Source organism: Rhinolophus sinicus, linkage group LG03 (assembly GCF_036562045.2).
Source record: "Rhinolophus sinicus isolate RSC01 linkage group LG03, ASM3656204v1, whole genome shotgun sequence".
NCBI lineage: Eukaryota > Metazoa > Chordata > Mammalia > Chiroptera > Rhinolophidae > Rhinolophus > Rhinolophus sinicus.
The window spans coordinates 102,995,651-103,018,949 of record NC_133753.1 but is presented as its reverse complement, the minus strand read 5'-3'; the positions used below and the strand labels follow the sequence as shown (position 1 = coordinate 103,018,949).

The following is a 23,299-nucleotide window of genomic DNA, read 5'->3' as shown; positions in this document are numbered from 1 at the left end:
GTCTCATGACACTCAGCCTCCCTCACCAGACTGGTAGCCCCCCTGAGAGCCGGGGCCACATCCATTTTTGCTCAGAATGAGAGCTCCGGTGGTTAGGGGTTAGGACCATGTCAACAAAGCAGGCCCTTGACTTATATTTGTTGAGTGAACAGAATATTTTACAGCCATTAAATATGAACATGTGAAGTTTTAATAACATGAAATATTCACCTGATCATATTAAAAGGAAAAAAGCAGATTTGCAAGTTGTTTATGCAACATGATTACAAACAGTTAAGAAGTGGAAGGACATAAATCAAAATAATAAATGCCTCCAGGGTGTGGAATTACAGGCAATCTTACCCCTGTATCAAACTTCCCAAATATCCCACAGGGGCTATCTTACTTTTAACATCATAAAAAGCAAGTAACTAACAGCTCTTCTCTACCATTTGCCCTCAGAGCTGGTGCCTCTAGCCAGGGCGCCCTCTGCCCACCAGCAGAAAGACTTGAGGTCAGATAAAGAAAGGTTAAAGGGCATGGCTCTGGGCAGCAGACAAGAAGGCTGGTGGGGAGATGGGGCTGGCTCCACTCGGACAATCTCAGACATTGGAGGGGAAACAAGTGGGGGTGGGGAGGCCGATGAAGGCTGGAGTTTGAATCTCAGCTGTTTTACTGGCTGAGAGACCTTGGGCAACGTTCCAGGCCTCCCTGGGCCTCCATTTCTCCTTCCCTAAGCGGAGCCAACAGTGATACCTGCTCTCGGGTTGGGGGAGCATGAAAAGGAACATAAAGCATGCATCAGAGACTGTCACTAGTTCATTTCTAAAGGGATCACAGTCAGACAGAAAGAACTTCCATGTACCTCTGGCCTCCAGGTTGGCCACAGGGCGGCTCTCCCAGGAAATCCACTGCCCTGCCCGGCCCCTCACCCACAACCCTTATCCCCACGCACCTTCCTTGGAGCCAGTGGCCGCCGTCGTGGCAGAGGCTGAGGCTGACCCAGTAGATGTCCGGCCCATGGGGCTCGAGTGCTTCCCCCCACGGCCGGGGGGCTTCAGGCCGCTGGGCTTCTGCATGGTGGTGCCACTCAGTGGGTAGAGAAGGGCCCGGGCAGGTCACGTTCTCTCAGCCATCGTCACTCACCTGTGGACAGAGAACAGGAGCGATCACATCATAACATCACCCCGATATCAACACAACGGAATTCCGGCAGTGCCAACCCTGTGAAGTAGGGACCATCACCACCCCCTTTTTCAATATAGGGAAACTGAGGTACAGAGCAGAGCAGTGGCAGCAAGTGTGGGCCCCATGTGGCGCTGCTGTTGCCAGAACGAGTGTCCTGGTCTACTGGACTCAGAGGGCAGGCACTCTCTGTCTGCCTCCTGGGCCCAGCAGGGGAGAATCAGGAGCAAACTGGCTGGGGGTCTGCCGCAGTGCCGTCTGAGCCGCAGCAGCCCCTTATCAGGACCACGAGTGTCAGCACACAGCTGTGTGTGGCTCTCACCAGAGCACAGGCTAGTGTGGATTCTAACAAACATGGCAACCTGTTGGGTTACTCTCCATCGGTCCCTGGGCTCTCTAGGACCAGCCAGTAACTCACATCCCTCCTGATATGGGCCAGACAAAGCAACACCCAGTTTCATCAACCAGCTCATTGCTCTGTCTTGCCAAGACCACACTCCAACTCTAGGGATCACCATCCTAGTACCTGTCCACTCCACCCAGTGTGGGGACATATACGCAGAGAGGCCTGCACCTGCCTCAGTCCTGTGCCAGGATGGACTCACGTGCCCGCTGCTTGCCCTTCCACCATTATAGCTCCCTGACTTTAGGACTCAACAGAGAAGGGTGTGATGCATACGACATACGGGGCACTAGCATTTGATAAAGGGGACTCCTGAGAAGGGAAGCCTCCGGTTTCCTAGGTGATCCGTTAAGGGCACCAGATGCAAGGAGGATGGGGCTGGCTGTAGGGGACTGGCGGAGAGGCACAAAGGACAGGCCTCCCACCCCTTGGCCTCCTCCCCGCTGCCCTGCCTCCCTTGTGCAATGTCTGTGGAGGGCGCCCCACGGGCCAGGCCGTGTCCTGCCCCAGAGCCACAGGCCTCTGCCTCAAGAAGCACACTGTCCTGGGGAGAGGAAACGCAGAGCACCACAGGACGAATGGAGGATTCTGGGCGAAAGCATCACGGCCTCAGGACCTTGAGAACCGGGGATATCAATGCCCTCTGGGCACTCTACTCTGATGCAGTCAGGGGTGGCCCAGCCTCAGCCCATCCTGCCATATCCTTAAGCCACCCTCTGTCATGGAATGTTATTCCCTTTTAGAGAACCCTCCACTCTTGATACATAGGACTTGTGTGGGTTGACCCCACATGCACACCTGGAGTAGACACATGACCCAGGCCTGGTCAGAGCCCCTGTGATTGGCTGAGGGAAGATCACGTGACCCAAAAAGCATCAGGGCCTGGACCCACTGGAATCTTTAGGAAGAGTTTCTCTCTTTGCTCTGGGGCTGCCTGGATGTGGGCTGGATGCCGGGAGCTACAGGGCCATTCCAGTTACCACATGGGAGAGCCTGCCAGGAATGATGGCAACACAGAGAAAGCAGAGCTGAGTCACTGGGTTTGGAGGGCCTGGATCCAGCTGAGCCTGCAGCTGGTCACTTGAGCCCCTCACTTACATCAGCCAATAAATCCTCACACACACGTGCATTGTTTTATCTTTTTGCCCAAAACCTATTTGAGGAACACTGTTGTTTGAAACCAAAAAAGTTCTGACTCATCCAGAAGCCAACCCACAATGCTCACAGCAGGACTATGCAAAGTGTCCTCAGAATGGCTCTCAAGCCAGCAAGATGAGCTGGCAACACTATTACCTGTCCTGGTACAGCCGGAAGGACCAGCTCCTCAGGTGGGGCTGTCAGCCACAATAGCAGAGAAAAATAAGCTTTCCCATGGCACATAGTGGTGACACCTACCAGCCCAGGTGAGCCAACAGGAGAATGGGGCAGCCTGCCAACCCTGAGCTGGCACCCAGAGCCTGCCAAATTGAACACTACGATCCCGACTGATACCCCAGGTCATTGGTCAGGCTGGGGTACGAGGCTGGTCCCCTGCTCCCAGAACCCAGCACTCCAGGAAGCTCGTTCACCGGGGAAGTGCCCTGTGGTTCGTAGACGTCTCTCTCTGTGAGCCTGGTTAGGCTGTGTCGGCATCCCCAAGCCTGAAAGGGACTCACTGAGCCAACAGGCATGTGAGAGTGGTCTCTGGTGACAGCAGATGGGTGACTACTCTGTGGGTGGCCAAACAGGCTTCCTGCTCCTGTGGCTTAGCCTAGAGACTGACCCGGGAAATCTGCACTCAGAGCCCCACACGACGGAGGCAGAGGAGAGTGGACTGCTGGGACTGAAGCGAGGTGCAATGAGCCTTCCCCATACCCATGGCCCCTTCCCTGCCCAAGATCCTCCCGGGGGGAAAAAAAAGCCGCAAATCACATATATACATATATAAAGGACTTGTATTCAGAACATATAAATAACTCCTACAACTCACTAATGAGAAGACAACCTGACGAAAAACGAACAAAAGATTTGAATACCATTTCACAACCAAGGAAGATAATGCAAACAGCAATAAATAAGCCGAGGAAAAGCTCACTAGTCATTCGGAAACGAGGATCAAAACCTCAGGGAGAAACCACTTCACACCACCTGGAAGGGCTCAAAACAGGAACCCCGACAACATCAAGTACCGGTGAGGAGGCAGAGCAACTGGAATACGCTTACTGTTGGTGGAAGTGAAAAACAGTACAACCGCTTTGGAAGCCAGTTTGTCAGTTTCTTAAAAAGTTAAATACATACCTACCATATGACCCAACTGCCCAAGAGAAATAAAAATGTATATCCATACAAAGATTTATAAAAAAATGTTCATAGCAACTTTATTCATAATATCCCCCAAACGGTAACAACCCCAATGCCCATCACCTGGGGAACATACAACAGCACACCTACACCACAGTGTAGCCCTCGGCAGTAACAGGAACTACTGACATATGCAACAACGTGGACGAACCTCGAAATACATTATGCTAAGTGAAAGACACAAACACAAAAGACTACATACTGTGTGATTTTAGTTATATAAAATTTCAAAACTATAGACACAGACAGCAGGTCAGTGGTTGCCTGAGGGTAGGAGCAGGGATGAACTGAAAACAGGCGTGAGAGAACTTCTCTCTACATTTCAGGCAGGGTAGAAATGTTCTAAAGCTGGATGGTGGTGAGGGCTGCACAACACACGTGGATACTAAAAGTCATCAAATCCGGGGGTGGTCGGATGGCTCAGTTGGTTGGAGCGCGAGCTCTGAACAGGGTTGCCGGTTCAATTCCCACATAGGCCAGTGGGCTGCGCCCTCCACAACCAGACTGAAAACAAGAGCTGCTGCTGAGCTGCCGCAGGAGCTAGCACATGAATGCTCAACAATTAGGTTGCCGGTTCAATTCCCGCAAAGGATGGTGGGCTGCACCCCCTGCAACTAAAGATTGAAAATGGCGACTGGTCTTGGAGCTGAGCTGTACCCTCCACAACTAGACTGAAGGACAACGACTTGGAGCTGATGGGCTCTGGAGAAACACACTGTTACACCCCAATAAAATTTATAAAATAAAAGTCATCAAATCATAACACTTAAAATGGATGAATTTAATGTTGTGTAAATTAAGCCTCAACTTTAAAAATATCCTTGAAGGCTCCCTATAGAAGTTAGTGAAGCTGGTGTAGCAGTGCGATAGCCTTCGCCTTCAAGGGCCTCCTCACCTCATCTCTCACTTCACCACTACGACTCCCCCTCACCAACTCCACTCGAGCCACACTGGCCTCCAGCACTAAGCACACTCCAGCCTCAGGGCCTTTGCACATGCTGTTCCCTCTGCTTAAAATGCTTTTCCCTCAAATATCCATATGTACCGCTATCTCCTTTAAGTATCCGCTCCAGTGAGCCCTTCTAAGATTACAACCCCTACCCAGTCCTCCACTGTACGAGGACAGGGACTAGGGTCTATTTTGTTTACTGTGGTATCCTTAGTCCTGACAAGGGTGTCTGGTGCCTACAGGAGCTCAATAAATCACTGTTGAACGAATGAATGATGCTGGCCCATGGGGTAAGAGGCCCAGAAGGACCCCCTCACCTCTGCAGGGCCCAGCACTCAGGACTGAGTGGCTTGTGGTGACCAGCCCAGATGGCTGTCTAACGCCATGGCTTTTCATGTAGTCAATGTGTCCTTTGAGTCAGGGACCCGGGGTCATAACCATGTCCCTGCACTGGAGGCTCCCCACCAGCCTTGCTGCTGCTGACCCTGCGTTTCCTCACGATTTACCTGACACTTTCCCACCTCCCGGACTATGCCTGAGCCTTTTCTCCCACCTGCTTTATTTCACCTATTCCAACCACCTACGGAACTCCTAGCCCGGTGCTTCCTCTTCCTCCTCCAGGAAGTCTGCCAGGATTTTGGCCCACAGAGACCTCAGGATCACACCCTGAGCCAGGAGGGAGGACCTTGTTCTCGTTTACCTTCATCTTGCCTTCTGAGAGCTCACGGGCAACCCCGGGTGGAGCCATAGTCTCTTCTCCCTGAGAACTCAGCTCTAGAGTGGTTCCTGGCCCAGAGCCCGTGATCCAGAAACTGCAGCGAGCACACCTGCGATGGCCAGAGGACAAAAGCCTTCAAGGGCACAAATCCCCACAGACACTCCTCCCAGGAGAGGCTTCCGGAGGCTCCCACAGTTACCCTCTCGACTCCCCTAACCCCGATGATCCCAGAAGCCTCCAGTACGAAGAACCTATTGTGTGCCAGGCCTTGCAGGAATGTGGACTCATTAGCCATAACAAGCCCTGATAGGGCAGTGGCCATCTCACAGGGGAGCACCTGAAGTTCAGAAAAGTTCAGGGCCTCGCCCGACGTCACACACAACTCAGCAGCTGGGACTAGCCTCTGGTCCACCTCCCCCCATTGCCTGGCCCAGGCCTGGAATGACATTTGTGAGACCCCTGCCTCTGAGGACAGCGTCCACATTTCTTGCTTACACAGGAGACCAGAGTTGCTGGCAGGAGAGAACCAGGGCGGCATTGACTTAGGTCCATCCACCACTGCTGAGGGTGCAAGAAGAGCTGGGAGAAGAGGATAGCAGCCACCCCGTGGGCCTCCAAAGCTGGAGCATAGGGAAGGGGAGACAGAGAAAAACAGTGAACAGGAAAAGGGGGAGGAGGCCTCGGGCAACTGGCCTTTGTGACTCAGCCCTGCTCATGGGGTAGAGGAAGAGAAGGGGTTTCTTGGAAAAAGCTGGGACATGGTGATAAATTGGCCTCTGGCCACACTGCGGCTGATGGGGGAGGCCCGGGAGACAGGGGAAGGAGTGGAGATCTCGTGGAGATCTAAAGCCCAGACCCTCCACCAGTGGCTATGGAACTTGGCCCAGTGCCTCCGTCTCACCACCTGTAAAGTGGGGTAAAAGTGTTGCTGCCTCGTGGGGAGTACGGACAAGCGAGTCAAAGGACACAGCCCACAGGAGCTGTGAGAAGGGCAGCTGTTGCTACTGTCCGACGTCTATTATGATCTCCAAGGGCCTGCAGTGCCCACGTCGCCCCCCCATACCCCCCCAGGGACTAGGGCCCAGACGAGGCGGGTGTGGGAGGCGGGGCAGAGCGGGTGGCATTCAGACTAACAGGCCCCCTTTGTGCTGCCCTCAGTTGCCATTTACTGAAGACAAACCCAGGCTGCATTTCAGGGTTTCCATTTCAGCTGCCCGGGGGTGGCGCGCCACAGTTTCAGTGGAGATGAGGACCAAGAACTTTCTGCCAATCGGCAGCCCAGGGTGCGGCCCCGACGGAAGGGCAGCCAGTGCCAAATAGGGCAGTGGAAAACCCATCTCTGAGTGCCAGCATGTCTAGAGGGCGAGGGAGGTGGCACCAGGAAGGGGGCTCCCGGGCCAGACTCTGCTGGGGGACCCAGCCATCCTCACCCCCTGGGCCTCCTGTGAGGAGGGCAGCGCTGTGGCAGGACACTGCTGCTGGCTGAGGCCACGTGGTGGACCTCACATGGCCCAGACCTCGTGGACACTTGTTCCCCCTCACAGTGGCCTCTCCTCCTCCTCCCCATCCAGGGGTCCTGGCAGCCAGGGTACCTGAGCTCCCCACTCCTCTCCTGAGCCTGAAACCAGAATGTAGGTCCACATGATACCCAGAGATGAACTTACAGTATGGCCCCTGCCCACTCGCCAAAAGCCCTCATTTGGGCCCGAGTCCCTGGGGGCGGTGGTGGGGGAGCGGCGTGGGCACCGTGGGCCCTCGGAGATCATAACAGACGCCGGACAGGAGCAGCAGCTGCCCTTCCCACAACTCCTGTGGGCTGTGTCCTCTGACTCACTTGGCCATGCTCCCCACGAGGCAGCAACACTTTTACCCCACTTTACAGGTGGTGAGACGGAGGCACTGGGGGGTGGGGAGGGGATGGGGAATAGGCTCTGTAACAGAACAGGAGGTGGGGGGCTGGGGGCAATGTGGGGGAAACTACGACGAGGCACAGACCACACTCTGCCAAGTCAACCAAACAGCTGAGGATTTGGTGGCTAAAGTGTGTGTGGGGTGGGGGGGAGGGTGGAATTCAGAGTCTCCCAGTGGTGCCCAAGCAGCGGGCCGAGGGCTGAGGAGCCACGGGGGATGTGAGCCAGGGGTGTGACAGACCAGGTGTGCACACTGGCAAAACCGCTCTTGGAGCTGCTGAGGACGATGGGAAGGATGGGGGCAGGCAGGCTGCTGACAGACGAGGGACACAACAGGGAGGCCTGCACTTCGACGGAGGCAGGGCTAGAGGGAACAGAGGGGGCAAAGGTGCAGAGCAGGAGCTGACAAATGATAAGGGCATGGGGGCGCCCAGGGTTCCAGCAGGCGGTAATCTCTCATACTGGGAGGGACCTACCAGGAGAGACCCAGGAAAAGGTAGGGGCTGGAAGGGGCAGCTCAGTTTGGGACATACCAAGTGTGAAATGAATGAAGGACCCTGGGGGCGGGGGGGGGCAGGGGACAGGAGGCAGAGTGTTGGGTCGTGGCCCTTGGGAGAGTCGCTGGGGACAGCAGAAGCTGGGGAGAATGAGGGGCACAGGCCTGGGGCATCCACTGGTATGTAACACGAGGCGCTGGGGAGGAAGAAGAGGGCACCCAAACAACAAAAGGGCATGAATGGGGCAGCTTTCGAGGAGAGGAGCCCGGCAGGAGAGCCACAGGGCCTCCCAGTCATCAGGGAAACACAGGTCCAAGCCACAGGGAGCTCCCATTTCCCACCCAATCAGATGGGCGGAAAGTCAAAAAGCCAGGTGATGCCAAGTGCTGGAAAGGCCAAGGAGCAAGGGCTGATGGGGTGGGGCGGGCCCAGCCTGGGGGAACACTGCAGGTGCAGGAGACCCAGCCAGGAACTGCAGCTGGCTGCGTGTCCCGGGAGGGAGGGCGGGAGGCCGCTCAGGGTGCTTATCGCAGCTCTCCATGCAATAACTGGGAAAGCGGTTTAGGGCTGGGAACTGGGCTGGGGCAGGATAACTGGGGCTTCACTTCTATTTATAAGATTTGTTTCTTAAAGATGTACACGGGTGTTCATTGTATCCTCTCTATCCCTTTATTTGAGTGCCTAAAATATTTCATAATCACTTTTTAAACAACGATAAAAAAGTAAAGATAGACATAGGGGAGGGGAGAGGAAACAGTCCCCAGAGTGAACCCCCACAGTGCTGACCACCAGGCCATGGCTCCCCGAATTATGTGGGTGAGGCATGGGATCCGCTAGTCCTGCCCCACTGGGTGCCACAAGACACACCTGCACCAGAAACCCAGTGTTACCCCAACCCCCAGATCCGCAGGGGTCCCAGTGACAGATGTAACCATTGTCCCCGTAAGTCTACTCCCAGCTGGCACCTACTGCCTGTCCCATCCAGCTTGGAAGGGAGGTTCATTCTGTCTGCATTTGACAGAGGCTCAGGGAATCACACCCAGTGGGGAAGCTAGAATCCCCAGGCACAGCACAAAGCACGGCAGGGCGGCCAGGACAGGCTCTTCCCTTGAGTCTTGCCAGCCTGAGGCAGAAGCCAAAGCTCTGAGCCTCACATCAGCTACCCCTCTGGCCTGGGAGCGGTGGGGAGATGGCACTGTCTGCCTGTGCCTGTCCCAACACCCACCCTCTGCTCTCACTGGGTCAGCAAGATCCCACAGAAAGCTGGAGCCAGCCCTGGCTGTGCAAGCCCAACACTCAGCACACCTGCTAGCCAGTGGCAGAAGACAGGAGGCCTCAAGAAGAATGGGGTGGTGATGGGCCCTACTTGGGGTTCCAAGTTGCCCTGGCAGTACAAACGGGCCTGGTAGTCATCCAGAACCAGTGTGGGGAAGGGACCCGCCTACGCCTCAGAGCAGAGCTGTGGCTGGAACCTGGTCTCCACCAGCTGATGAGGCTTCAAGGAAAGGGAGGGGAATGAAGCTGGGAATGGTGGGCAGGGCAGGGCAGGGCACGGTGTGCCAGCGGCATGGACGGGAGTGCAGGGGCACACGGTGCTAGGCAGGGAAGGACAGACCAATCCAAGAGCCCCGGCTGGCTCCCCCCTTCTCTGGCAACTGCAGACGAGAAACAAGCAGGGCCTGAGCCCAGAGCCTGGGTCCAGCCCCGCACGCCCACCGTCCTCACAGCCTCCAAGCTCAGGGCTACTTGTAAAGTCAGCATCTTCCCTGTCCTGCCAACAACCGAGGCTGATTGCAGAGCCCTGGGAGTGGCCAGCCTGTCAGTCCTGCCTGAGCTGGACACACAGGGCCCGGCCATCTTCCCTAAGTTTTGGAGGGATCCTGTCTTCCAGCAAAGAACAAAGTGGGCCAGGGCTGTCAGGTTGAGGGAGGGAAAGAAATGTCAATATATTTTCCTGTCATGTGCACAGGTGTGCGTACACACACACACACACACACACACACACGGCATGCTTTGAACCAGGGCACAGCCATGCGCCAGAGCCTGCCCCTGGCTGTGAGGCCCCCATAGCCCTGCCAATGGGAGAACTGGAACCCTCCTTCACTGGCCCAGGACGCCCTGCGGGACAGGGTCCCCCACCAGGCCTGGGGAGAGAGGCTTGGGAACAACACGGCTCAAGTTGTCCTCTGACCCACCTTTATTCTCATATGAAAGAATGGAAAACGAAGGCCCAAGTCAGAGAAGTGATTCACCCGAGGTCACAGAGCAAGTGAACAGGATATTAAGATTCAAGTGCTCCAATGAAGAAAACCTGTGCTGGGCAAGAGGGTCCCCGAGACCAGACAGAGTCTGTGTCCAGGGAGAAGAGGGGCTTGCTGCGGTCATCCAGCGAGCAGGACACACAGGAAGGACCGGCTCCAGCATCCTGCCTCCCAGGCCACGATACTGACCCTGTCGTCTTTCACTATTGCCTTCTCCACTTGTGCTTTCTGTGGCAGCTCCATCCAACACATCTAGGCCAGGCAGCTGCAGGAAAGCCACCCCATCTCCTGGGCTTTCCTCCCCAGCCCAGCCTGTCAGGCCTCCTCCCTAGGGTCAGAATCTGCACAAGCAGCTAAAAATTACCCCTGAGCAAAGGACAGTCTTTACAGTAAGTGGTGCTGACTCAACTGGATAGCCACATGCCCTCCGGTGATTGGCAGAATAATGCCCCCCATTGATGGCCTCATATAACTAGTGAACACGTTAGTTTACATGGCAAAGGGGAATTAAGGTTACAGATGGAATTAGGGTTGCTAAAGAGCTGACCTTGAAATGGGAAGAGTATCCTGGATTATCCAGGCAGGCCCAATGTAACCACAACGGTCCTTATAAGTGGAAGAGGGAGGCAGGAGTGAAAGAATCAGAGAAGGCAGTGTGCAAAGGACTCATTGCTGGCTTTGAAGATGGAAGCGGGGGCCACCAGCCAAAGAATGTGGGCAGTCTCTAGAAACTGGGAAAGGTAAAGAAACAGAATCTTCCCCGGAGCCTCTACAAGGAACATGGACCTGCTGACATCCTGACTTTAGCCTGGTGAGACCCATTTCAGATTTCTGACCTCCAGGATCCTAAGATGATACATTTATGTTATTTGAAACCATTAAGTGTGTGGTCATTTGTTATAGCAGCAAACGGAAACTAATACACTTATTTCACATCACACATCATCAATTCCTGATAGCAGGTCTAAACATGAAAGGTAAAACAATAGTCTTTAGAAGGAGACACGGAATATCTTCATAACATTAGAGTAGGCAAAGATTTCTTAAACAGGACACAGAAAGTGCTAAAAACAAGGAAAAAGATGGATAAATTGGACAAGAGTAAGATTAAGAGCGTCTGTGCATCAAATGATACCACTGAGAGTGGGGGAGGGGGGCACGCCACAGAGGGGAAATGACTCCCAAACTGAAAGTAACCCACACACCCGTCACCATTAGAATGACTAAATAAGTTGTCATTTAGTCATGTGTGTAAATAGATGCACACAATGGAATAAAGTACAGCAACGAGAATGAAAGAACTACAACTACAAGTAACGTGTATGAACCTTGCAATTATAATCTTGAGTGAAAGAAGCCGGATATAAAAGCTGGAGTATGATTGTATGCTTCCATTTAAAATTCAGTTCAAGGGCAGGCAACACTTATTTATGGATGGTGTTAGAAATCAGGGACGCGGTCACCCTTATGTCAGGGGGTACTGACCGGAAGTGAAAACAGGAGGGACTTGTGGGGAGCTGCGGCTTCTGAGTCTGGATTTGGGTGCTGGTGCACAGCATTTCACGCTGAGAAAATTCTCCAAGTGGTACACGTATGACATGAGCACTTTTCTGAATGGATGTTATACTTCAAAAAACAAGTTTAAAAATAAGAAGCAAGGGTGGTCCCTGCTGCCCTGAGGCCTTCCCACCCATCAGACTGCCTCAGCCGGTGGCCCCTAAGCATGTGGACCTACGGGAGTTCTGTCTTCCCCTGGTTCTGGGAGCTCCAGGCAGGAAGGCCCAAGCCCCCAGGGAGTTCAAGTGCCCAGGGTCTGGCACACAGTGGTACTGTGCTCACAGAACAACCTTCCTGGGCACCAACCTTCTTCCGGGGCTTCCTCTCACTTGACCCGTCCCCTGCAGGGGGCAGGTAGGAGGCAAAGCCCACTGAGGTCCAGGCCTGGCCCCCCCCCAGCATGAGAGGCCCAGACAGAGGGGAGCAGATGCAACCCAGGGCCCACGGGGCAGGGCCACAGTGCAGCAGCCTGCAAAAAGGATGCACCAGCCAGGGGGCCAGGGGTACCATCTACACCTCTGAAAGGCAACTTAGGGCTGCTGGAGGGTAGAGGAGGGCGGAATTTGGTGGCCCCAGGAGTAGGGCCGTCACTAAGAAGACCTCAAAATCAGTAGTTTCTTTTACTGCTTTCAGAAAGGCAACCCCCACTCCCCACGGCCCCCAGCCACCAAATTCTGGCAGAATGCCGACACCCACCCATACCCATACACACTGGCACATCTTCAGGCCTTTACACATGCTGTTCCCTCTGCCTAGAATGCCCTTCCTCTCGGCTGCTGGCAAACTCCCTCAGCTCTCACTGAGAGCAGCTTAAGAGGGCAGGTTCTTCGCACATCTTGTTCACTGTTGGGCTCTGGGTACCTAGGACAGCGCCTAGCACACTCAGGAGCTCAAAATATGTTTAATAAACACATGAATGAATGAAAATGCCCTCCTCAGCCACCCTCATCCTTCCCAAGCCCAGTGGGAGGCCCATAGCAGCTTGCTCACACCCCATCAACGCACTCACCCGGCTGGCTTCAGGCAATGTCTGGGGAAGACAGAGAGAAGCAGCTCAGCTTCTGAATGACTCACATCCTGGTGGAAACCCAGCACCAAGCACGCTCCACGCACACAGTGGATGCTCACTGGCTGTGGGTCCACTGAGCAAAGCAGGCAGTGAGCCCCCATCACCAGAGGAGATTAAGCAGAAACTGAGGCCTGCTCTCAGAGCAGGTTTCTGCTTCAGTTGACACAGTTGCCTTGAGAAGCTCTCCGGAGCTTGTGCAGCTATTACTACTGTCAAAAACAACATCAACAGGAAGCTGCTGAGTGCCCCCCACCCCAGGGCTGGCCCACCGCAGGGGGAAGGGCGACCCCATGTCCACACCTCTCTGTGCTTCTTCACTGTGCTTCGCTCTGAACCCGTGTGGGCATACTTAGTGAGAGGAGTGGGACAAGACCCCCCTCGGCTGAGCTGCTCCAGCCTAAGGGGCCACAGATCTGTAACATTTGTTCTGCTCCAGGCAGCAGTCTAAGCGCTTCATAAATATTAACTCATTTAATCTTCACATCAGCCCTGTGGAGAAGATGCTACTATGAGCTCCACCTTACTAATGGGGCAACGAGGCCGGAGAGGTCCGGGGTGACTTGACTGATCAATGGCAGAGGTGGCATTGGAACTCGGGCCCTCCGGCCACAGAGCCTGTGTGCCTACCCACTTCTCTTTACTTCCTCAGAACCAACTCTCCTCCAGGCACCAGGTTGGGGGGGAAAGGACAGAGATTTAGGTAAGAGTTTGGAGGGGACCCCATAGCCCTCGGTGCCCAGGCCAGTGTACAGCACCTCTGCCCAGGGACCCGGTCCTCACCTGTCCCGGCCTTGTTTCCTGGGCCCCCTTCCCCGCAGCACCCTGCATCCCAGCCTCCCTGAACTTCTCATTGCTCACGGAGACACCTACCCCGTCGCTTGTCCTGCCAGGAATGCCTACCCCCTTCTTCTACCCCTTAGCCAACTCCTGGAGCTGAGCAGGTATGCCCAGAGCTGTCTGCACAGCCTGAATCCCAGTCTCCCACACGTCCTCGAGGGACAGGGATTCTCGGGGCGGGGACCAGCCTGGCTCCTGGTTCACCGGGTCTCACCCACCCCTACAGCCCATTACATACCTGTGGAGGGGGCTGGCTGCAAGCATCAGCTGCTGGCCAGGACCCTCCGCGAGGAGGATGAGAAGGATAAGAGGGTCTGCCGCCCCCGCCCCCCATCCGGGATGTCCATTTGCCCCAGGACCACACAGACCGGCTCCTCCCTGGAGCTGCTGTCTGTCCCTCACTTAGGCTGTTGCGTTGCGTACAGCATGGGCTTACACGAGACAATGTGATGATACAAAGCCACTCTAAACTCCTGTTTCCCTCTCGACCCGGCTGCTAGAAAGCTCGGAGTCAGATTACCTCCACCGGAGTTGCAGCACTCCCACCAGCTTCATCTGACTTTTCTACCCTGGGTTTCCTCTCACCGCAATTTTCCCATGTCTTTTTCATCTCATTTTACTGCGTTTATCTTTGCAAATCACCTCAAGTCCTTTCTGGAATCATACAAAGAACACACAAGGCCCCCTCGGATGTCTTCTCTCATCTGCTTCCCCTGAGCCCAGCACTGCCGCTACTCTGAAAGAAGCTAAATGTGAGCTGAGTGACTGAACCTACAAACAAATTTATAAGGGAACAGTCTATGTTAGAAAGGACCCGAGCAGAATCAGGACACAAGGTAGCAACAAATCCAAAGACGCCAAATGTCTTTCCTTCCCTCATCACTGGGTTCCACAACCAGACACTCCACTTGGAAGAATGGGAGCTCCATGCTGAGCTCCCACCCACCCACTCTCCTCCTGCGCCCAAAGTTCTCCCTCATTTTTCTCCCTTTGAGCCCATCAGGAAGGCCCTCCTTAACCGCCCCAAGTTCACCCACCCTTCAAGATGCAGCCCCAGACCTAGTCCTCCAGGAAGCCCCTGAGGCCATCCCACCCACCTAGGGCCCTGCCTGCCTGAGTGACACTTAGAAGGACTTGCACCCCTTGTCAGGGCAATGACCCCATTGGGCATTGAGGCATCTCTTCTACTCTGGCCTTAAAATGTTTCTCAAAGGTACTGCTCTTGTTTATATTTTCAGGAAGGGGGCTGATGTCATCCTAACTCAGTAAAAGTTTCTCGAAGGCAATTCCGAAACTCAAGTGCACTGTGCTCCTTTGAAGCCATCACCCACTGCCACCCTCAACGTCAAATGTTGGGACAGCAGGGCCTGGGGCTCCCCAGGGAAGAGCTGGGGCCAGGCTAGGTGCAGCAGGAGCAGATCGGCCCTGGACATCCACGGGATCGCCTCCTTAGGGAAGGGAGGTTGGAACACCAGGCACTCCTCGTGAGCCTAAAATTCCACCCTCTCATGGCATAGAGGCCAAAAGGGCAAATAAGGAAGTGGAAGGGGAGTGGGTGTCTTTTCAGCTGCAGCTGGAGTCAAAGGTCTGATTCCAGGAACGGAGCAAGGGCTGCTCAGCAAAATCGGAAGCTGGTAGGTAAGTGGACAAGGCCCTTGTCAATCAAAACCACCTGACCTGCTCTGCTTTCTATTCAGAAGGGAAATATTTCACTATCATTTTGAGGCATTTCTTTGGAAAACATGAGTTTTGTATTACTGTTTCTGTGCACACTGGCAGTGCAGGCCAGAAAAGGGAATGGTGGGACAAGGTAGGTCCCATGCTGGCAGTGCGACACCCAGTCTCCAGGAGCAGAGTAGGCTCCTGAGCTAGAGCTAGGGGAGGCCCATGGGGCACAGCTCCAGCCATGCCGTCTTTCCCCTAAACTGGCCAAATCAGTGCACCAGTTTCTCCCAATGAATCATCCTGCTGAATGGTGGAGACCCACACTCCGTATCCTGTGGCACCATGGTAAATTGGCCATGGGTCTGCCTCTCCCAGCAGATCGAGAGCTCTCAAGGATGGTGATGCCCCCATTCTCCCATCCTCCCCCAGCATATACCATGCATCATAAATGCAGCCGACATTGTACAAGCTGTGCCCAGCACTGTCTCCCACCCCCAGCCCCAGAGACCAGCTGAGTGGATGGGGTGGGCACCCTCACCCAGGCCAGGCCCACTGGTCTTGTTGGCACCCTGAGAGGGAGGGGAGCGCCTCTGGGAGGTCCTGTGGCCTCAAGCTGAAGCCACCATTTGGGACAGCCATGCCAACAACCCAGAGAGAGCCAGTCTGAAGGGAGAAGAGAAGGGACAGATGCACTGGGACAGGCAGAGAAAATGAAACCACAGTCCAAAGAGGAAAGCTGGAGGAGGGGCTGCCTGCCAGCTTCCCTTGTCCTGGGGGAGCCGGCCGCCTGCAATTGTTTGCTGCACAAGTTCCCTTTCCCTCCTCTTAACTCCCCTTTCACTTAACCTAATTGGAGGAAGTTCCTGTCCCCTGCAACAAAATTATCCCAGATACATGGTCAGAGCCCTTCCCCCTTCCCCTCAAGGGCAGGCCCGCTCATGAAGCCATGCCCACTACTCAGTTTATAAGGTGAGACGGGTCTGGGTAGAGCCGGCACTGGAGAGCAGTGCTGGGAAGGCAAGGCACAGGCAGTGGTGCCCTTAGAGCCAGAGAGCATTTGGACTTTGTACGTGAACAAATGGGTGCAGGTGTCTGAGGGAGGCACGGCCAAAATGGTGCTTTAGGGAAATGAATATGGTACGTGAGTCAGATGGCATGTAGGAAGGGGGCGTGTCCCCCAGGCACACAGTAGGCGCTTAACAAATGCATGCAGGGCAAACAGGGAAATCTCTCTGTGCCTTCATTTCCTCCTCTGCAAAACATAGGGGATGTTATTAAGACATCCACGAACTAACACATGCATTTAAAGAGCTAAAAACAGTTCCTGGCATACCGTAAGCACTCAGTATGTGTTGTTGTTTTTAAACTACACAAAGGCTGATGTTCTCCCCAAGAACCACTGGGCAGGTGCTATGGTCTGAATGTGTCCCCCCAAATTCATATGTTGAAACCTAATCCCCAGTGTGATGGTATCAGGAGGTGGGGTCCTGGAGAGTTGCTCAGGTCATGAGGGTGGGGACCTCACGAAAGGATTGGTGCCCTTATAATAGACCCCCCACGGAGCTCCCTAGCCCCGTCGGCCATGTGACCGAACAAGGAGATGTCTGCAACCTGAAAGAGGGCCTTCCCCCGACCATGCTGACACCCTGATCTCAGAGCTCCAGCCTCCAGAACTGTGAGAAATAAATTCCTGTTATTGATAATAAGTCTGCAGTATTTTGTTAAAACAGCCTGGCCTAAGACGGCAGGGAACCAGGAGGGTCCAGAATGCAGCTCCCCTCTGGGCAGGGAAGCAAAGGTATGGAGATGGCATCAAGAGGGCAAGGTCAATACTTAGGGTGGCAGGGCCAGGGAGGGGAGGCCACAAGGCAACTGTCCCCCACACCATGGGCCAGAGTGGAGGGAGCAGGGATGGCTGAGGCTGTGGGGATGGTGGCTTTCCCATCACCAAGGGCAACTGAGGCATGAAGAGGTCCAGCCACTTGCCCAGGGTGACACGACTGATCAATGGCAGAGGTCGCAGCCAGAGCAGAGGGGGAAGCCGAGGGAGGACGCAGCGTGAGGGAGAGACCAGCAGGGCTTGGGTGGGCCTAATAGGCAGGACTGTCTAACAGTGGACAAACAGCTGGGGAGGGGATGAGCCACTCGTGTGTGTGTGTGGGGGGGGGGTGGTGTAGGCTGGAGGGCCATCTGGCACAGCCTCAATAACAAACCCTAGGCTTTCCCTCCGTCACAGCGCACACGCTTCAAACACATTCATTCATTCTCTCAACAACCCTAACAGGTAGATATCATAAGTATCCTCATTTCACAGATGGGAAATTCGCGACAGAGAAACGTGTAGTGACTTATCTGAGGTCACACAGCTAGTAGGTGGCAAAGCTGGGATTTGAACCCAGGCTGTCAGGGTCCCGCATCTGAACTCTCAGTCGCCAAAGTGGACAGGAGATGCTGAAAATGGATTGGTGTCCAAGGGTGAATCCCCCACTTGGGATGTCAGGCTCCGGGTGCAGAAGTCCAGGCACCACCTCCGCAGCCTGCCGGGTGCACTTGGGAGCTTACAGGTGCACACTCGTGGGCCTGAGGCTCCCCCCAGGCCCAAACTTCCAGGCTCTTCTTCCTGTGAAACTCCTCTCCATCTCAACCCCCTCCACCTGTCTCAGAGCCTACACCCCAACATCACTTGCAGGCCAGGTGCTGCAGACTCAATGCATCCTGGGCTCATAACTCATGGAGGAGGATGTTTGCAGGGCCCCAAGTGGGAAAGTAGGAAGGACAGGACAATCCCTTCCCTCAACAGAACTCCCTGCTTTAAATCCCAAGCCCCATCACCTAAATCCTTCGCTGCTCTTCTAACCCAACAGCCACCAGGCCTCCTGTCCCCTTCTCTGAGCCCTGGCCCCCCTGCCCATGCTATTTCCCTGCTTGAAGCCCCTTTGGCATACTGGCAGCACATTTCTGCACAGGGCTCCATCAAGCCTCCTCTCCACCCCGACCTCCAGGTGTCCCTCCTCCCCCACCACTGCACTGGGGTCAGCAGTGCTCCCTGGGGGCAGTAGTGCCCCGCCCTGTGTATCTGCCAGCCCCTGGCAGTGCTGGCCCAGGTGACAGCAGCTGGATGAATGAAGGGCTCGTTGTTTACATTACAACTGGTGGGGAGTCTGCCACACACACACACACACACACACACACACACACACAGACAACATGAGTCGGCCCCCACGTGGTGCTCCCTGCACCCTCCTCCTCCTCTGCCAGCAGCCCTAGGACAGCCCCACCCCACCAGCCTCCCCTGGGCATCTTACAAGGGTGAGGGCTGCACCCCTTATTTAGAATCCCATTTCTCACCCAGAAAGGAGAGGTAGGGTCTTAGAGACTGGGGGATGCGCAGGGGGATGTGAGACTGCTCTCAAGGTGCCCCTCTGCCCATCCTCCCATAGTGCGGGTGGGGCCGGGGTCTGCGTGGCAGTGCCCACGGGCACCCGCCCTGCGCAGGCCCCGCCTGAAGGGCCCAAACGGGCGGGTCCTGGAGGCCCAGCGAAGCATCCTCCAAGGCCGCGGCCCCTCCCTATGGGGAGGGCAGAAAATCTGCTGCCTCACCAGCCACCAGCGCCAGCTTGCGGGGGCACCCCTGCCCCAGTCTCCTCCAAATTTCTCCACCATGCACTTCAACCAAGTTTTGCAAAGGGCATAGGCCAGGCGACTCCAGCCTGCGGGCGGGGGATCCCTGTTCTCCCAGATCCCGGGTCTGGAGAAGGGAGCTGGGGCGCCTCGCCCACCAGGCTGTGCCCCCGCCCGGCCTGTGAGCCCACAGCCCTGTGGCGTGTCCAGCGGCCAGGCACTGCCCTTGGGAGAGGGGACGGGCGGGCCCTCAGCAGATGTGCTGAACCCCTGTCTGTGGGGAGGGGAACAGGGGGTGCTGGGGATGCCCTCACCACCGGGACATGAAGCCCAAGAAGCGCCCCCCAACGCCAGCAGCGTCCCCTCCGCGCCTGCAGGCTGGGGGAAGTTGGGGTGCACCCCAGGACTGTCTGTGCTCACGCCCACCCGCCAGTCCCAACCCTAGGGCCTCTCCCACGCGCGACAATGCCCCCGGGCCGGCCCGCTTCTGCCCAGGCCGTGGCCACCGCCGCCTCCCGCATCCCTCGGTCCTTTGTTGCCCAGCGAGCCCCCTCTCTCGGGGTCGCCCCGCTGCTCCTACCTTCGCCCCTCCAGCTTCAGGCCGAGCGGCGGCGGCAGCCCGGAGCCGGCCTCCTCCTCTGCCGGCCCGGCCGCCGCGGGGGGAGAGGATGCTGCGGCCGCTCCCCGCAGCCCTCCGATGGAGCACCTCCTGGCGCCGGGACTCCGCGTTCGCGCTCCGGGCTCGGGTCTCGGGCCGCGCGTGTGCGGCCGGCAGCCGGTGGGAAAGCAGGAGGCGCTGACCGAGGAAGACCGGCCGCCGCCTGCGCGCCCCGCGGCCGAGCAGAGCGAGAGGAGAGGAGCGGAGCGAGCGCCCCGGCTCCGGGAGGGAACAAAAGGGGCTGGCGCTGGGGCGGGCGCCCGAGGGCGGGGCCTGGCGCGGCGGGGGCGGGCACGCCGCGCGCGGCCTCGCGGTTGTCCGGCCGCGGCTCCCAGCCGCCAGTGGGCGGGCGGGAGGAAAACGCGGCGTAACCTCGTCAGTTGAGGGTGTCCGGGGTGCGCCTACACCCACCTTGGCGCTGGGCACCTATTGGCGCTTCAGTCGTGTTTGGTGAAAGAGCATCCTCCAGCCTTGCTCCGCTCACAAGGGTGTCCCAGACCTTGGAAGTGATGGAAAATCGTGAGGCAGGGGGAGGAATGGGGAGGTTCCCGGAAGGCTTCACAGAGGAGGTGACGTTGGACTGGACAGGAAGAGATGAGGAGGGGATGGTGTGATCGAGGTGTGAACTCCAGGTCTTACTAAGCTGTCCCAAAGCCAAGGAGTTGCGGATAAATGGCAGGGTTTTCTTAGTGATTTGTTCCCAACATGTCTTTGCAAAACATGGTATCCAAGACACAGATGAAACTTGCACCCTCCTCCCTGGGACAGAATCTCTCTACTGCAATATTAGAGGAGCTGACACAGCTGCCTGGGCCACCCCCCTGAGTGGTGGGACAGAGGCTAAGTGGCAGCCCAGGGACGAAAAGTAAATAAATCCCAACACCCATGGGTGCCTGGCTGTGGTTGTCCTCTGCCTTTCTGTCCTCTTTCCCCTGGCTGGTTCTTCGAGCCTCTATCTTGCTGGTTCTTCTACCAGTAGTGCTCTCTCCCTTTTCTGTTTCACAGATCAGCCTTCCCCTGCAAAGCCCAGCTCCAATTCACCTCCATTTCCTTGAGCGTGGGAATTGCTTATGTTGGGGGAGGTTATGGTCTGTACAGTGAGAGTGGGACTCACTCCAGAGGGCAGGTACCAGGCACAGTCTTGTTTATATCTACTAAGGCACCCAGCACAGTGCCTGGTCAAGGGCAGACATTCAATGACGATTGTTGAATGAATAAATTTGCTAAGCTGCCACCAACCATCCCTCTACGGCCCTGGTATCCATGTTTGAGAAATGAATTAACTTCTGGAACTTAGTTTCCCCAACTGTAAATTGGGGATGGTGTTTCGCTTCACACAGCAAACGTGTAATGGAGGCTGGGCACTGGCCAGCCCTAGTTGGCCCCCACTGGTGAGCAGTGCCAGACATGAGACCATGTGGGGAGGAGGGTGCAAAGTGAGCCCCCAGGAGAGCAGCCTTCTGGAGAATGTGTCAACCCCATGGGAAGGGATGGCATTTGAGGTGGAAAGAGCTGTGTTCAGGAGCCAGGGAGAAAATCTTTCCACGTGGTTGGGACGGGTGGTCCAAGGCATAGTGCACTGGTAAGAATCCAGCTCCATCACCTCTAGCTGATGGGCAATTCTCTGGGCCTCTGTTTCTGCATCTACGAAATGGAGCTGGTATTAGACTGCCTCCTAGGGTTGTTGTCAAGGTTGAACACATTAATCTATGTGAAGGGCTTAGAACAATGAGCACCTAGTAGGGAGTTAGCATTCAAGAAATGTGAACTTCTTTTCAAAGTGCAAGGTCGTCAAAGGGCTTGAGTGCATATTAGGAGTTTGGGTTTTCTCCTGTGAGCGGGAGATTTCTAACAGGGACTTCTCTCACCATGGAGAGGAAGAAGCACAAAGAGTGAAGGACAGTACTTTTCAGGTGGCTCTCCTGGAAATTAGTGGAGGGAAGGGAGCCCAGGCTGGCCGCAAAGGCATGAGGGTCCTGATGACAGAAAGCAGGTGAGGCCCAATCAGAAACCATTTCGAAAGTTCTCCTGGCAACTCATGGGGGCAGGCTGAGACCCTGAGAGACCAGCTGGAAGGCTGTGGGGGTCCAGCCAAAGGTGGGGGGATGGGACACTGTAAGGGAGCAGGAGCAGTAAAGAAAACAGGGAGAGGCCAGTCCAGGTCAGATTTTAGGGTCATACACCCCTTTGAGACCGAAATCCATGGAGACTCTCCAGAAACATGTGATATGCGCACACACACACACACACACACACACACACACACACACACACACACAGAGTTTTGCAGACAGGTTCAGGCAGTACTCAGACCCCTTGTAGCCCCACCTGGTCTGTACACACAGGTTCTAGGGCAGGAGAGAGAGCTCAGAAAAGACAGGGCAGGTGGGATGTAGCAGAGAGAGCGACTTGCCCAAATGGGTGGGTTCCTGACCCAGACCAAATGGCATGTGGGTCCTAAGGGCACCTCTCCCTTCTTTCATATCTGAGGCTTCTGGAACCAGGAAAGTAGCCAAAGTTCCCAGGACATCAGCCCATCAGGGATGGACTAAGAAGTTTCCTAGTTAGAAACTAAACCATTATTTCGTCCCGGCCCCTCATTGCATAGGTCGTTGCATAGGTAGGGAAATGAGGTCTAAAGAGAAGCAGGGATTTCAGGTCACACAGATTCTGCCATGAGGCACCTGAGCTCACCTGTGTCCACCCAGCAGGTTCAACCAACCCCTCCTGCCCTCAGGAGGTGGGCAGAAAACCCACCGGCCCCTTCCCTCACTGACAGCCCTCAGTTCTCTCAGAATACTTAGGTGGACTGGGTAGCTTCCCCTTACCGGACTGGGTAGGTGGAGCGGCAAAGGCATGACTCACCTTGAGAGGAGCATCGGTTGCCCTTCCTGTTGTTGGGCTTGTTCTAGGTGAGAGAAGATACACTTCTAGCTTGTTGAAGCTTGGATTTGGGTTTTCTGCTTCCTGCAGCTGAACAAATGGTATAGACATGGAAGGTGGAGCTGGGCATGATGCCCAGGGTGTCAGCCCTGGGGATGGGAGGGTGGGGGCTGAAGAGGACTGGGGGAGGGCTGTCTCCCAGTAGACCTCTCACTCAGGGCTTTTGTCTCTACAAAAAGTGCTGATTTGGCCATTTTCTAGCTGACCCTGGCCATGACCAGCAGCCCTACAAGAGGGGAGATTTATGGGAAATAACTGGGTGCCAAGGCAGAGGTCCCGGAGGCCTGTGGTGGGGCAGCCACAGGTAAGGCCTGGCCTGAAGGTTGCTGCCTCTCTCATAGACTGTTGTTTGATTTCATTTTTTAGGACTGAAAGAACACCCATCTGATGGGCTATTTTATAGTCTCTGAATCTCTGTTTAGAAGGAATTTGTAATAAATGGAAAAACACTTCTGTATTTATGTCAAATGAAACACATGTCATAAAATTGTGGATACGGTAGAATCTCACCCTTGTAAACTATACAGGGTAAAAACTGATCACCGTGGTGGGTTTTGGGTGGTGGGGACCCACGGGATTTATTTCCTCCCCCTTTCTGGATTTTCCTAAACAAGCATGTGTTACTTTTAGAACAAACAAAAGAAATGTAAACCCAAGCCCCTTTCTGTTGAAAGCACAAAAAATGATTGTTTGGATGTTGTAAGTGG

At 55.3% G+C, this 23,299-nt stretch overlaps 1 protein-coding gene across 3 annotated transcripts in view; it reads right to left on the bottom strand.

The window, feature by feature from the left end:
- CLIP2 (CAP-Gly domain containing linker protein 2) overlaps positions 1-20,191 on the bottom strand; it is an 81,915-nt gene extending 61,724 nt beyond the window's left edge. The window contains exons 1-2 of one of the 3 annotated variants that reach the window (XM_019754979.2): positions 20,061-20,191; positions 935-1,125 (exon numbers count right to left, since the gene is read on the bottom strand). In XM_019754979.2, the coding sequence (XP_019610538.2) occupies positions 935-1,058 (124 nt within the window). In that variant the 5' untranslated portion in view covers positions 1,059-1,125; positions 20,061-20,191. Of the gene's footprint in view, positions 1-934; positions 1,126-19,571; positions 19,862-20,060 lie in introns of those variants that run through there. The other 2 variants (XM_019754978.2, XM_019754980.2) reach the window with 2 other exon arrangements.
- Between the last annotated feature and the right edge of the window lie 3,108 nt (positions 20,192-23,299).